General features: G+C 37.0%; 2 protein-coding genes across 4 annotated transcripts; one reads left to right on the top strand and one right to left on the bottom strand.

Annotated features, from left to right (window-relative positions):
• Positions 1-1,543: 1,543 nt before the first annotated feature.
• LOC147534071 (uncharacterized) lies at positions 1,544-4,290 on the top strand. Its single transcript, XM_086650630.1, has 2 exons — positions 1,544-2,764; positions 2,897-4,290. The coding sequence occupies exons 1-2, from the start codon at positions 2,106-2,108 to the stop codon at positions 4,176-4,178; spliced, it is 1,941 nt and encodes a 646-aa protein (XP_086506756.1). The 5' UTR covers positions 1,544-2,105; the 3' UTR covers positions 4,179-4,290.
• An 8,125-nt stretch (positions 4,291-12,415) lies between these two features.
• Positions 12,416-16,222, bottom strand: ATOEP16-4 (Mitochondrial import inner membrane translocase subunit Tim17/Tim22/Tim23 family protein). 3 transcript variants are annotated; one of them, XR_015228240.1, is made up of 8 exons: positions 16,016-16,175; positions 15,866-15,917; positions 15,755-15,786; positions 15,625-15,658; positions 14,978-15,045; positions 14,576-14,745; positions 13,984-14,316; positions 12,416-12,851 (listed from the first exon to the last, which is right to left on the bottom strand). XR_015228240.1 is itself a non-coding variant. In XM_086650374.1 (7 exons), exons 1-6 carry the CDS (start codon positions 16,091-16,093, stop codon positions 14,611-14,613), a joined length of 399 nt encoding a protein of 132 aa, XP_086506500.1. In that variant the 5' UTR covers positions 16,094-16,222; the 3' UTR covers positions 12,416-12,820; positions 14,576-14,610. The 3 variants fall into 3 exon arrangements, 2 of the variants coding, with proteins under 2 accessions (XP_086506500.1, XP_086506498.1); XM_086650374.1 differs by lacking the exon at positions 13,984-14,316 and having other exon boundaries at positions 12,416-12,820; positions 16,016-16,222; XM_086650372.1 differs by lacking the exons at positions 12,416-12,851; positions 13,984-14,316 and having other exon boundaries at positions 14,382-14,745; positions 16,016-16,172.
• Between the last annotated feature and the right edge of the window lie 209 nt (positions 16,223-16,431).

Here is a 16,431-nt window from a genome sequence, read left to right on the forward strand (position 1 = left end):
AACTTTTATGGTTGCGGATACTTTAGTTGAAGCAATTACAACCATGAGTGACACTTTTATCATCCCAGAGATTATTTTGCAGTTGTTATATGCTATGTCGCTTTACCATTTGCAATGAGTGTTCTATTTTTCGGCGTCCTGATCTTTACATTTCTAATTTTTTATTCAGTGTCAGAGCATTTTAGAATCTTGCTGCAGGAACCTCTTTATGAAACAGTACAATGCTAGGTTGAAGCCTCTCTTTATGAGGTGAATGCATTTATTATAGAGAGTCTCAATAAAGACACTCTAAAATTAGAGTCTCAAGAATACACTCTAAAATTAGAGTGTATTCTTGAGTTTTCTAAGTGTCACTTATTCACACTTGATAACTTTAAATCAATAAAAACTCTTGTCTTTTATACTTTTTTCCTACCGAATTTAATAGTGACATGTGTATCAAGTAGAAATATTTTAGAAATCTCAATTGGAGACAAAAACAACAATTAGAGCGTCTCTATACTTTCGTTTAGAAAAGAAAATCTTCATTGACACTTAACAACTATGACTTTAAGAATTTTCTTTAAATGTCACGTTGGAGATGTTCTTACTTCTTAGTGTTGCAGTGAAGATGTTGTAGAATGAGTTCCTTAGCTCATCCCTTCAAAAAAATTCAAATCGTTTGAAACTTGTGCAATCTCAAGAAGTGCCTTCACTCTAGTTTTTCTTTTGATCTTCATAATTTCTTATTTTACTTTTGTTTTAAACTCCATTATGAAATGCATCTAAATCGAAATGGACCATGGTGATGACCTTTTGCCAATTTCGTCCTACTTGTGGTTAACAATTGAATGACACGGTGAATGGTAAAATTCGTTGTTCTCCACAAGGCGACATTACTCATAATTTATTTAACCTCAATTTGATATGTGTGAAAACATTTGGATGTACAAATTTTTTTTTTGTGTTTGTGAGAAAATATTAACAGAAGTACGGTAGGCACGTAGCTTTATTGCTATTGGGGCATTTTTTTTAACATAAACAGGGTGCCAGTGACAGATTTCTCAATCATCAATTCTTCGTCTATTTTGCAATTACGGTTTCTGCATGGTCCAATAACATTTTTGTTCCGTAAGCTCTGGTTTGATGCATCAGATGATGCTTTCTGACGGAGAAGCCAAGTGAAGTGGAGAGAAGAACAGATAAGATGGAGGTGAAATGAGATGAAGTAGAGGAAAGAAGATGAGATGATGTGGCCTTAATGTTTCTAAATTTTTTGTGAATTAATTTCATTTTGGACTCAAAGGATATTTCAAGAAAAAATTTAAATTTTTATGGCTCCTCGGGGTTGAATCGAACTGAGCCAAAACGACTAGTTGGTTAGATATTGGTAGTCAAAACAGAGTCAAAACACTCTCTTAGTGATTGAGGCATATATGACGTAATCCATGATAAGTAGATAGCCACCGAAAATAAGTTAACTAAGCTGGGCAAGCCCCAAGAGCGGATGATTTTGGGAAGTTTAAATTTTAGTAACTACTAAAACAGATGTTCTTTCAATTTTAATCCTAGCTCATACCAGTTTCCTTAAAGTTAGGATTTTTATGTTATAAATTTGGCTCGGGTTATGAAGTTTAAGCATAAGATTCCACAAGCTATGCATGTCATTGGCATGAAATTTTATTCCAATTTCTAATCGAGTTGCAATTGAAAATTTTCAGAATTCTATCTCATTGTCTCTTCTCATCAATGGAGAAGAAGAATAAGCTTCCTGTACGTTCTCTTCCACCACTTCCCTCAGTAGCTCCATTCCTCTATTTACCTCATAATGAAGGAAGAAATCAAGTATTCTACAATCTTCTTCAATCCAATAAGAAAAAGAGAAATTACACAAAGAGAATACAGGAGATAGGAAGAAGATCATATTGGCAATCCCCTTCTCATGAAAATTGGTTAGTTATTCTTTGTGATGATAAATTTGAGTTTAAAGATACCACGACTGCTTTCTTTGGAATCCTTTGTCATTAGAGGAAATCAAGTTACCTAATTTACTCAATTGGTTTGAATCCGATAAGTATTTTTTATCTAGTTGTGTCTTGACATCCCCTCCCTCAAATAATAAAAGCATGATCTTCTTCTTATTTGAATGGGATGCAACTTCTGCAACTGACTTACTACTTGTATACTGCCGTCCTGGAGACCATCAGTGGAGATCGGAGAAGTTGCCATCTCAAGATGTTAATGGAAACGATTTATATGGTGGCTCCTTGATTTGCTTTGGAGATAAATTATATATTTTTTTCTGTCATCATAGGCATCTTGAGATCGAAATAGACAGCAAAGTTGAGGCTGATACCCCAATGAGACCTTTTTCCATTAGTCCCTACCCGACTTTTTTTCGTGCTGGAATAGACCTTCTTTCCCAACAAAGATTTGTGGTAACTTCTGATGAACTATTGATGTTTCGTAAATATTACATTTCTAGAGGATGTGCGAACTTTGTTATTGCAATACGAATATTTAGATTGGATTTATCTTCGATGGTTTGGGTGGAGTTAACAAGTTTAGGCAATCATGTCATATTTTTTGGAGAAAACACTACAGCTTGTTGCTCAGCAGCAGAACTAAGTCTTACAAGAGGTTGTATATTTTATACATTCGCTGAAGATCAGAACTTGTACAAATATGACCTAGAAGGGAAAAGTATTACAGTTTCATTGCCATTTCTAAATCTACCAATGCCTTGTTTAAATTTCGAATGGATCATGATCCATCCAATTGTCAGGTAACTTTGAAAAATACTATCCTATATGTATATATAGGTCTTGCTTATTTGTTGGATTGTTTTTTATTTCGCTTATATATATAAATATTTTTTAACTACGGTAAGGTGCTAAACATCGTGCCTTAATTTTAGGGCGTGTGATGGCGGAAGAATGAAAGATAACAATGGAATGAAAGATAACAATGGAAAGAAAGATAACAACAACGGAAAGAAAGATAACACAATAGATGCACATCAACAGAAAATCAACATAAATAATAAAGAGAGGAAGGTTGATGGTCAAAATAAAGATGGAGTAGATTTTGAAGAAGCAAACTCATATGGTATTCTGAACGAGGATATCTTAGCATTGATAGCAAGTTATCTCCCTCCTATAGATTACGTACATCTTCGTGCTATAAGTAGATGGAATCGATCAGTATTACCTGCATCAAACTGGAGAACTTCTTCTGCGATGATACGTTCACCGATATTATGTTTATCTCCATTGCTGGTATTTTCTGAAGGTAATGGATCCAGGTACAATTTCGTAGACCCAATGCATAATAATGAGAAGTACTTCACTAGTAATCACGAAATTTTATTGGGTGCAACTATCCGTTTCTCGAAAGACGGGTGGTTACTAGTGACGAAAGCTAAGATGGATATTTTCTTTTACAACCCGTTTACTAGAGAGTCAATCCAACTGCCGGACTTACCAGAACCACACCACAAGAATCATTCCTGTGCCATCTCATTCTCGTCCTCGCCTAATTCTTCAGATTGTAGAATTTTTGCTATCACAGTAATTATGGATGACGAAGATTTGGAAGAATTTTTCATCTCCTTCATTACTAGGGGACAAGATATTTGGTGGTCGAACCTCTATCCGAAGTCGAATATATTTCAACCGTGTTTAAACAATTCAGTTTTCTGCAATGGAGCTTTTTATTCTCTAGATGATAACGGAAGTTTAGGTGTTTTTAAGACTAATACTTACTTGTTCGAGGAAATTCTAGCGGGTCCCAGATGTCTTTTTAATCCTGCCTACCCGAAGATGTTGGTTGAGTACGAAAGGAATCTCTTTTTAGTAGTTTTAGGGGATTTTGGACTTCCTATTCAGATATTTAAATTGGATTTCTCTAGTATGGAATGGGTTAGAGTTGAAAGTTTAGGAGAGCATATGATGTTCATCAGCAATACCTCGTGTATACTAGTTGTTGCTCCCAATAGTGACATGGAGAACAAAATCTACTTACATAGATTACATGGTGATAGCATCGTATATTATTCTCTTGAGAAGGATAGGTGTTACTCCGTTGGGAGTCAGAGCTATATCAAGGGTTTTTACGACACGACTGAGATGTTAAGTTGTAGTTGGATCCATCCAAACTCCAACGCAACAGTGGAAAAACTTGACTGGTTTCATGTATAGATAAGTTTTCATTACAAAGGCAACACTAGAGTTAGAAAAGGTGAATGAATATATTTGTCAACGAATATATTAGTGTTTTGAATGAATATATTTGTCAATAAAGTTTGATTCGTAACTCTTTTAAAGTTTAATTATCTATATAAAAAGAACTAAGTTAGTACCAGTTTCCTGAAAGAAGATTGACCTGCCACATTGAAGGAGTTGATGTTTAACATCTTATCCGTGGATAATAAGTATTTACTTGTTCAATTCAGGAATCTTTTCAAGATTAAGGCTCTCTTATTTGATTTTCCAAAGTAGTTGCACAAATTGTTGCTTCCATATCTTATATCCGTTCCCTCAACATTAAGTCTTGAAGGAACACTATTGGTTGGCCGAGATCTTAGATTTCTTAAGTTTGTCAGTAAGTGGCTGCATCTCCATCAGTGGCCTTTTCAGATAATACAATGGCCTCAACTCTCAGTACAACTTACAAAGCGAGAAAGTAGAATGAAGATTACAATTCACACGAAGGAGAGAAGAGAAGTGGATTTGAAAAGAAGATAAGTAGGCAAAAGAAAAACACCAAGAAGGGCTCGGAGATTTTGACAAAATCGTCTTTAGAGAGTAACGACCATCGAGTAAGATAACTATCTTAACAAGAAGGTGTGTTTTCTTGTACTCATTACTTTGTTTCATTTCATGGATAGTTGTCCCCATAATAATTTGAAATTACATGATTACTAAAGTTATAGAGGAAATTTATAAGCATTTAACTGCAAGTGGAATTTCTCTCGACACTGGTAGTAGTGATGGCCACACAAGTTGATTTAAAAATATATGTAACTTCTACTATGTAATGGAATGGTGCATACATACGATTAGAGAATGTAAGATAGTTGAAATCCAGCCTATATAGTTCGGTTATAACCTAGTTAGATTAGCTTAATCAAGATTAGTTAGTAAAGTTGTTATGAAACTGTTAGAGTTAGTTAAGAAGGGTTTTAGAGTTAGTTAAGAAAAGAGTTAGTTATAACTAACTCTTTCTCTCTCTCTCTCTACTTTCTGTTTCTCTTTCTGTTTCTTTCTCTCTCTTAATCTCTATTTAAACTCAAGAGTTGAATTGTAATGGTCAATGTTAATTGAATGAAATCGAAATCAATTCTCTCTTCTTCTTCTTTTCTAATTTGGTAACAGAGCCTTCAACTTTTTCGATCTTCTCGATCAAATCAGGTTTAATTTTCTAATCTTTCTTCTTCTTTTCCTTGTTTTAATTGTTCCTTTTTCTAATTGTTCCTTTTTCTTCTTTCAATCAACGAAATTTTCTCTTTTTTTTTTCTCCATTAATGGCTACTGGTTCTTCTTCTTCTTCTTCTCCAAATTTTTCTTCTTCTTCTTCCTTTGTTACTCTTCCATCTCCTTCTACTGTCAATCAATATGTTTCGAATAAGCTAACATCCACAAACTACATATTTTGGAAATCTCAATTCCTTCCTCTACTGCGTTCTTATGATGTTCTTAGCATTGTGGATGGCACATCTCCTTGCCCTACCAAATTCATTCGTTCTCATGATTCAGATCTTCCATTACTTAATCCTGAATATACTAATTGGATTAAGCAAGATCAAATGATCCTAAGCTGGCTTCTTGCCTCTCTCACTGAAGAAACTCACAGTCAAGTGCTTGATCTATCCAGTTCTCATGAGGTCTGGTCTGAACTAGAAAAATCTTACTCCTCTCACTCAAAAGCTAGAGTTTCAAACCTCAAACATGATCTTCAATCTTTAAAGAAAGGTTCTGATTCCATTCAAACCTATTTTAACAAAGCCAAATCTCTTGCTTTACAACTACGACAAGCTTCTAAACCTATCTCTGATGATGATCTCTGTGATACAATTCTCAGAGGTCTATCTTCTGATTATGGCCCCTTTCGTGCTGCTTTCTCTCTTCAATCACAAAATTACTCTATTAATGATCTTCTCGGTCTTCTCCTTATTGAAGAAAACAGATTACAACATGAGGCTTCTCTTTATCTTGCTAATTCCTCTATTAATTTCACTCAAAATTCTTCTTCTAGAGGTTTTCATCGAGCTCCTTCTTATTTTCGAGGAAGAGGAAGATCTGATGTGAGATTTCATGGTAGAAATATGATTAGAGGTCGATCACCTAATAATTCTTCTCCAGTTATATGCCAAATTTGTGGCAAATCAGGTCATTATGCCTTCTACTGTTACAATAAGAATAACTCAGCATTTCAACCTAAATCTTCTTCTTCTTCTGATCATCAAACCTTTCTTACTGAATTTGATGATTCTCATTCTTACTTTCCTGATTACTCATCAGCCTATTATCATTCTTATCCCTACTCTGATGCTGATCAATCTTATGTTCCCTCTCACTTTGATTCTCCCTCTTCTACTGATTATGAGACTTATTTCCCAGAGATTCATAACACATATACTTCTGCTCCACCACCTTCTTCATCTTCTTCCTCCACCACTTGGAATCCAGATTCTGGTGCTACTCATCATGTCACTTCTGAACTAGCAAATTTGAGTATTCAATCAGAATTCAAAGGTCAAGGTCAAGTAAAGATTGGCAATGGCTCAGGTTTGTCTATTTCTCATACTGGTTCAACTTATGCATCTTTTGATTCTAATCCTTTTTTACTTAAGGACATTCTTCATGTTCCTTCTATTACTAAGAATCTTCTATCTGTTCATAAGTTTGCTAAAGACAATAATTGCTATTTTCAATTCTTTCCCTATCATTTTAACATCAAGGATCTTCAAACTAACAAGGAGCTTGTCCAAGGGCCATGTGAGGATGGTCTTTACAAAGTTCAGCTTCATACTCCTTCATCTGATGTTAATGGTGCTGTCTATGCTTCCTCATTGGCTCCTGATTGGCATTCTCGACTTGGTCATCCAGCTTTCAGAACAATGAAACATGTAATTCAATCAAATAAACTTCATTTTACTTCTCTTCTTCCATTTGTTTGTAATTCTTGTCAAATGGCCAAAAGCCATTCTCTGTTTCATCCATCAAGTGTATCTTCTGTAAATGCTCCTTTAGACTTAATACACTCTGATGTTTGGGGACCTGCTTCCACTCCTTCCTTTAATGGATACAAATACTATGTTACCTTTCTAGACACATTCACTAGATACACTTGGATTTTTCCCCTTCTTAATAAGTCTGATGTGTTTTCAACTTTCCTTCTCTTCAAATCTCATGTTGAAACTCTATTTTCCCTCAAAATAAAATGTCTACAATCTGATTGGGGTGGTGAATTTCGAAATGTGTCCAAGTTTCTTGAGGCAAATGGTATTGGTCATAGAATTTCATGTCCTCATGATCATGCACAGAATGGTATGGTGGAAAGAAAGCATAGACACATAGTAGAAACTGGTCTAGCTTTGTTAGCTCATGCTAACTTACCTATTTCTTTTTGGGATTTTGCATTTGAGACTGCTGTCTATCTCATAAACAGATTGCCTACTCCAGTACTTCATGACATCTCTCCTCTTGAAGCTTTATTTCACACAAAACCAGACTACAACTATCTCAAAATCTTTGGATGTGGCTGCTATCCTTGCCTTCGACCCTATAATAAACACAAATTAGACTTTAGAAGTTCTTGTCACATTTTCCTTGGGTATAGTCCTAAGCATAAGGGTTATAGATGTCTTAATCCTATCAATCATCATATTGTCATCTCCTCTAATGTGGTGTTTGATGAATCCCTTTTTCCCTATCAATCACTTATCACTCCTTCTCAATCTTTCTCACCTTCCACCTCAATTCCATTCTCCCCTCCTCTTATTCCATTCTCTTCTCTTATTCCATCTTCTCCTCCTATTCCATCCTCTTCTCTTATTCCATCTTCTCCTCCTATCACATCTTATCCTCCTATCACATCTTCTCCTCTTATTCCACCTTCTCCTCCTATCACATCTTCTCCTCCTATTCCATCCTCTTCTCATATTCCATCTTCTATTCCTCCTGTTTTGAACTCTCATCCTATGATAACCAGGGCCAAAGATGGTATTCGAAAACCAAAAGCTTATACTGTTTCTCTTCCACCCAATGACATTACTCCAACTACATATCTCCAAGCTTCTAAAGATCCCAAATGGAGATCAGCCATGTCTGAGGAGATCAATGCTCTAATTCAGAATGGTACTTGGGAACTTATTCCCTCTTCTTCTACTATGAATGTTATTGGCTGTAAATGGGTATTTAGAATCAAGAAAAATGCTGATGGTTCTATTTCTAGATACAAAGCTCGATTAGTTGCTAAGGGCTTCAATCAAGTTGAGGGTATAGATTATGAGGAGACATTCAGTCCAGTCATCAAACCTGTCTCTATTAGAATTATACTTTCTTTGGCTGTCTCAAAAGGGTGGGTTCTTAGACAACTTGATATCAAAAATGCCTTTCTTAATGGCTTTCTCAAGGAAGAGGTTTATATGAGCCAACCTCCTGGTTTCATTGATTCAGATAAACCCACTCATGTCTGCAAGCTACAAAGATCACTCTATGGTCTCAAACAAGCTCCTCGAGCTTGGTTTGAGAGATTAAGCTCTTATCTTCTAAGTCAAGGTTTCATGGCTTCTCAAACTGATACCTCTTTGTTTTATAGCATCTCTTCTACTTCTGTTCTTTATATTCTCATCTATGTTGATGATATCATCATCACTGGGAGTGACTCTTCTTTGGTTCAATCTACTATTTCTTCTCTCTCTCAAGAATTTGCTATCTCTGATTTAGGTTCTCTCAATTTCTTTCTTGGAATTGAGGTGACACCTAATTCAGATGGTCTTCTTCTCTCTCAAAAGCAATATATCTCCAACCTTCTTCTCAAAACAAAGATGAATGATGCTAAGTCTGTCTCCACTCCAATGGCTCCTTCCACAATTCTAAAGTTGGATGAGGGTGATCCTTTAAGTGACTCAGACATCACTCTATATAGAAGCACAGTGGGTGCCTTACAGTATGCTACTATTACCAGACCGGATATTTCGTATGCTGTCAACAAAGTTTGTCAATTTCTTAAACAACCTACTCAAGATCATTGGAGTGCAGTTAAACGTATATTAAGATATCTCAAGAACACCATTGACTATTGTTTTACCATTCATAAGTCATCTCTTACTCTTAATGGTTTCTCGGATTGCAACCTCCAAGCCTTTTCAGATGCTGATTGGGCAGGATGTCCAGATGATAGAAAGTCCACTGGTGGCATTCTCATTTTCATGGGCTCTAATTTGATTTCATGGTGTTCTAAGAAGCAGGGAACAGTTGCTCGTTCTAGCACTGAGGCTGAGTACAAGGCAATTGCAGATGCTACCTCTGAGCTTCTTTGGATTCAATCCATTTTTGATGAATTAACAATTCAATCAAGTTCTTCCCCAATACTTTGGTGTGACAATCTAGGGGCTACTTATCTCACAGCCAATCCAATATTTCATAGTCGCATGAAGCATGTTGAAATAGCTTATCATTTTGTGCGTGACATGGTGAAGAATCATAAGCTTCAGGTGCGACACATCTCTACCCATGATCAGCTTGCTGACATCCTCACCAAGCCTCTCTCCATTACTCGATTTGCTGCCCTAAGATCCAAACTCAACATCTCTCCACCCATGTTGAGTTTGCAGGGGGATGTTAAGGATAAGTAATTATTCTCGGTTATAACCTAGTTAGATTAGCTTAATCAAGATTAGTTAGTAAAGTTGTTATGAAACTGTTAGAGTTAGTTAAGAAGGGTTTTAGAGTTAGTTAAGAAAAGAGTTAGTTATAACTAACTCTTTCTCTCTCTCTCTACTTTCTGTTTCTCTTTCTGTTTCTTTCTCTCTCTTAATCTCTATTTAAACTCAAGAGTTGAATTGTAATGGTCAATGTTAATTGAATGAAATCGAAATCAATTCTCTCTTCTTCTTCTTTTCTAATTTCCAGCCTATATAGTTCGGTTTTAAACATAAGTAAGATATTTTACTGTGTTTTGGATTCATCCATTTAGATATAGTATACTCTCATCGTAAATGTTGGTATTCCGATCATTACGAGTTTGACTAGGGTATGGTCGTGATCTCAAGTTTTGGTTTATCAGTCAGTGCTAGAATGACTTCATGACCATGAATTTGATAACCATACTATTGCACAATACTAATGTACTTCTTGAGTGCTACAAGATCTTTTCGTATATGGTTCTCATAGAATATGGCTCATTTAGATATACCAACTTACCCATGTGTGCATACCAACTGAATAAACCAAAATGACGACGATATCCCTATATGGATTAAGATTAATGATGGTCATTTTGTATCAAAGTCACCGTGACCAAAACAAAATACTTGAGTTGAAGGAATGAATTACATCCACCACTTATCAATTTTGTTTCATATGTTTATCTAACAGTGCCTAAAACATTCATGTAATTCGGAAGCACATATTTAATGATATTATATCTGTTTTGTTTATTGAATCATGATTATCGTGCTTATCACATCCTGATGATGTATCAATGCCTTCGTAATGACTACACAGAATCGCAGTCAACCTTCCAGAAAAAAGAGGTCAATTTTAATGTTTTTTCTTATATTTTATTATTACCGGGAGGACCCAATTTGCTTGAGGTCATGATGTTACACTGAAGTAGTTTCTCTCAGTTCATTCCTTGTCATGAAGAATTTTATTATGTCCACTTTAGGTTTTAGCAAGGGAATTTCGTGAGCAGAAACATTATAATTTTCACCAAATCTTTATCCAAGCATTATGTGAATGGCAATTGGATAGGTTACAGTGCCAGTTTAAATGTCTCAGTTCCTATTTTGTAGGTCGAGACAGTTTGGGTTGTCCAACCTCATTCCTATTGTCATTGCGGCTAGTCAAACATGCTTGGAATTACAGATGGTGCGAAAGAAGTTTGGCACGTCACTCCATCCAAAGATAGCCCATTAGAGCATCTCCAATGCAAGACTCAAGAAAAACTCTAAAAATCCTATATGTCAAGTGTGAAAAATGGATCTCTAAATGGTCCCATTAGAGACACTCTATTTCAAAACCATCTCCAATGCAACCCTCAAGAGAAACTCTAAAAACCTATATTTTAATTTAAAACTAATTGATTTGCTTATGTGGCACTAAGAGAAACTCAAGAGGACACTCCAAATTTAGAGTGTCCTCTTAAGGATCTCTAAAATGAATCTTGACACATCACTTTAGAGATTCATGTTGAGTTTTGCATTGGAGATGGATTTTAGAGAAGAATTCAAAAAAATCTTATGTGGCACTCTGAGATTTAGAGTTTGAGTGTTGCATTGGAGATGCTCTTATAGTCTTAATTTAATATCTGACTCCTGTGAGATCTTTAAATCAAGGCAAAAAAACTTCCAAACTGAGACTGAATGCTTTAATGAGCTTTTTCGTACATAACGATTCCGTTCCGATATTGGAGAAAAGTCGGAGGATAAGATTTTGAGTTCCACTAACATTCGGAGACTGAATGGTTTATTGAGCTTTTTCATACATAACGATTCCGTTCCGATATTGGAGAAAATATTACTGTCTCTTCAGAATGTGATGGATGACAGGATGAGAAGCATCCATTCAACCCCATTAGTGAAAATGATGATGAAATGAGTCTATTTCAGAAGTGAATAGCTCATGCAAGAGAAATGGTGGATCAAAGAATTCAACACCATGGGAGAATAGTGCAACTTCCGAACCAGAAGGAGATTGTTTTACTCAAACCCACACCTCAAATGACCAGCTCTATGTTGTGCAAGCAACTGTGAGGTAAGGTTTTCAGAGTTGTGAGTTACGTTTTCCTGAATGTTCATCAACTGTTAATTTATTTTTCTGTTGTTACTACCATTTTTCTAGTGCTTTCTGTGCACATTAAGCTTTCTTCCTATACTGCAGTAAATGCAGAAGCAAAACCGACATGTTATGTCAGGACATCAACACTCTTGCGCAAAATGCAAGCCCAATCTTCTTTTCATTTCGTGAGAGATTACGTAATGAAGCGGCTCATAAGCTAGCTTAATCTTTCTATTCTACAAAATATCTCTACGACTTGGAGTACATCCGAGCCTCCGTCCTGTATTATGGTGTCCTGTATTATGGATACTCCCATTTGACAGCATAAAGAAGTATTGCAAGTAGTAATTCCACTATTTTAGGTCAGTCGTATGAAGTAAATGATATATATATGAGTAGTTTTTTAAACATCACTGTAGCAAACCAAGTCGAAAAACTCTCCTGTCCACGTTATAATTGTTTATGGAACATCATTTCAAGTATAAAGTGGGGAAGAAGGTAACACCATCACCCATATTACTTGCCCAATTTTCAAGTTTCCAACAAAAAATGTTACAAAAAGATGTCTATATTGTTCCCTCAATTAAAAAAATGAACAGATGCTTGATTGAAAATGCTTCAACCTATTCAAGTTAGAGGCAAAACTTGCTTTGCCGAGTACCAACGGATGCAGGAGCTGAACTAGAGAGCATGTTGACTGTGCCTTGAACGTGTTTCATGAAAATTGCTGAAATATTGAACGCATTGCCAATTAACGAATATAGTCGATGTGTCAGATATCACCCGTAACTGATATGCATCTGAACTCAATATGAACAACTTCGGCAAAAACTCTGCAACATTAGATGTGAAAGCAAGTTACATCTAATGTAACGCCCCAAGCCTTAGCAGTTGCCGATATTGTCCCCGCTTTAACCACCCAGGCCCACACGGGTACGGGGTTTTGTTCTTGGCGAAGGCACCACAAGCCCACCCAAAAGGCCTCGGTACTTACTAAGCTTGAGCTTACACATATAGCCCAGTCTCTGGACACTCTTGTGAGCAATGTGGGACTATTACAATCCCCCACCCTCAGCGAAGAGCCGTCCTCGGCTCTGATACCACTTTGTAACGCCCCAAGCCTTAGCAGTTGCCGATATTGTCCCCGCTTTAACCACCCAGGCCCAAGCCCACACGGGTACGGGGTTTTGTTCTTGGCGAAGGCACCACAAGCCCACCCAAAAGGCCTCGGTATTGGGCGAAGACACGCGATTCGCCCGACCTATCAGAGCACGCAGCGACATCGTGGACCCCCACATACACGATTTTGTCCTCACTTAGCCACCACTCAGCGTGGTGTGAGGTTTTGTCTTGGCGAAGGCACCACGACCCTCCCAAGAGGCCTCGGTACTTACTAAGCTTGAGCTTACACATATAGCTCACAAGAGTGTCCAGAGACTGGGCTATATGTGTAAGCTCAAGCTTAGTAAGTACCGAGGCCTTTTGGGTGGGCTTGTGGTGCCTTCGCCAAGAACAAAACCCCGTACCCGTGTGGGCTTGGGCCTGGGTGCTTAAAGCGGGGACAATATCGGCAACTGCTAAGGCTTGGGGCGTTACAAAGTGGTATCAGAGCCGAGGACGGCTCTTCGCTGAGGGTGGGGGATTGTAATAGTCCCACATTGCTCACAAGAGTGTCCAGAGACTGGGCTATATGTGTAAGCTCAAGCTTAGTAAGTACCGAGGCCTCTTGGGAGGGTCGTGGTGCCTTCGCCAAGACAAAACCTCACACCACGCTGAGTGGTGGCTAAGTGAGGACAAAATCGTGTATGTGGGGGTCCACGATGTCGCTGCGTGCTCTGATAGGTCGGGCGAATCGCGTGTCTTCGCCCAATACCGAGGCCTTTTGGGTGGGCTTGTGGTGCCTTCGCCAAGAACAAAACCCCGTACCCGTGTGGGCTTGGGCCTGGGTGGTTAAAGCGGGGACAATATCGGCAACTGCTAAGGCTTGGGGCGTTACATCTAAGGACATAGATCTCTCTCTCTCTCTCTCTCACACACACACACACATACACACACGTGCGTGCACACTCTCTCCTCAGATCATAGTCGCCCTTCTCAAACTGTTTCGTTCCACAGTTGACCTCCAGATCATCTTGGTCTCATGTATGATGAGACTACCCGTCTTAGGAATCCAAAAAACAAACATTGGTCATGCTGGCCTATATGTCGCTTCATCGAGTCATTAGCTCTCCCCTAACAAATAGGGTCCCAAGAAAACCTATATTCAACATTAGTCTAAACACGTGGCAGAAACCTTGATTCTCGAGAAAACCAGGTATGCTACAGTTTCCTAGTTACACAAAAATGCAATGTAAGTGGAACTTTCTAACCAACTACTACTAATAGACAAGTTCGTATCAAATTTCTACTTTCTAATTGTGTTATAAACTAATAATAGTAAACAAAATAAAACCTTTTGACAAGAATTAGAAATTGTAAGAACTGAATCAAATAATGAAAGACAGACTAATCTAAAATGAATTCAAAATTTAAACGGGTTAATGTAAAAACTGGTAGGGGATTGAAGATAGAACAACTCTGAGTATCACCTTGATATTTTCTTCGTCATCATGCAGGAAGCGCATCAGCTTGTTGTATAAACATCAGATGCAGTTGTGATAGCAGAAACCAAAGCTGCCATACTGATGACTTGTGTCCAGCTTCGAGTCCTAACGGCAATAGCTGCCCCAGCAATAGCACCAGCAATAGATGCATTTAACTGCACAAAGAAAGATTTGAGAGCTTCCTTAATAGCAAGAAACTAGAAGGCATATTTTAACATCAATCTAACATTCTAACTATGTCAATATGCATTTGATATCCCCAACCCATTAATTTATGTCGATTATGGGTACTCATATCCTGCACTAAACTGCATAGAAATACATTAAAATGGAAAAAGTGGACGTGAAGCATACAACTTAGACAAAAATAAAAGTAGATAAACTGACCATGTCCTTCTTCCTACGGTATCTTTGAATGCCACAATGTGTCATAGAAAACATTCCAGCAAAAACTCCTATTTAAAAATCATTCAGAAATAGCGACCTGTATTAGACCAAAATACTTATTACTAATAAATACCATAAGAAAGACAAAGCTGATGAGAAAATGCACATTGTGGGTAATAACACCATACCGCAGTACAATTTGAGTTCTTCTCAATACAATAGTCCAACTTTTCATTACAAAGAAGAAACAGACTTCCTTTTCCGTGATTGATAAAAACAAGCATTCTACTAGAAGAACCATTAAGACGGATATCTCGACCTAATTTAAGATCAATTTGTTCATAGGTTTTTTTTTTTTTTGAAAACTTTGATTGAATTAAAACGAAAGACTATACAAGGATTTGTTCATAGGTTTTCAAGGCTCCTATTATAGTCTTATGGGTATTGTAACGATTAGTCTTCGATTATCACATCCATTAGATTTACATAATCGAAGATTTATTGAAGTCAATAATTATACTACTATAATCTCAATGACTAAAGATTTTAGAGTCTTAAAGTAACAAGCATGAAGAAACTGAAAGAAACTCAAAGTGATTTTAGTGAACAATAACAGCTGAAACACAATAAAAGATGGACTGATTTACCACACTGAAAGCCCATTTTACCAACCGATTTCAACTGCACAATTAAGACAAACAAGAAACCCTAAATCAATCTCACTACCCAAAAAAAAAAAGAAAATTGCTGAAGAAATGGGTCAGGAATTAATCTTACCACAAATGAAGCTCGAGGAAAACCAGTAAGACCTAGATATTGAAAAACACCAAATTAAGAATGCCAATAACTCAAATTTATGATTGTTTGAGGGAAATTTGAAGAATATACCTTGTTCACGAGCATTGTAAGGACCAACACATAAACCCCAAATTGCTCCCGCCTAAAAACAGTAAAAAGAAAATTAAAATTCAAAACGAGATTTACAAAAATAAATACAAGAATATTTAAAAGATGTATGGAAATGAAAAAGAAGAATACGGTTCCTAGGCGAAAGACTGAATCAGCGGCAAGAGAAGAACAAGGAACATCATCAGCTATTTCTCTCCCTTCTTTCATCTTCTTTTGAGTCAAGAGAGACAAACGATGCTCACGAATTTAGATCGGGTAATTTAGAGTAACCCGTCCCCAACTCCCCACTATTGTGAAAAAGAAAAGAAAATTTTATTTCTCCATTCGCCTGGAAAGTGTGACCAGCTTTCTGCGTGACCGTCTAAGTTTGCATAAGTGTATAGATGATTGATTCCCTTTTGTGTTTTTTCTCTCCCATTTAATCTCAATCTCGCTTAATAGATCCCCGAGATATGCAGGAAATGTTCGACCAAATATTTATGGAATTGTTCTCCTAGTTTTCCGTCGGTTGAATTAGGAGATAATGATGACGAAGAAACATCTCC

This window comes from Eschscholzia californica, unplaced genomic scaffold (genome assembly GCF_041429995.1).
Source record: "Eschscholzia californica isolate CP2 unplaced genomic scaffold, dmEscCali1.0.p SCAF_6, whole genome shotgun sequence".
In the NCBI taxonomy this organism is placed as follows: domain Eukaryota; kingdom Viridiplantae; phylum Streptophyta; class Magnoliopsida; order Ranunculales; family Papaveraceae; genus Eschscholzia; species Eschscholzia californica.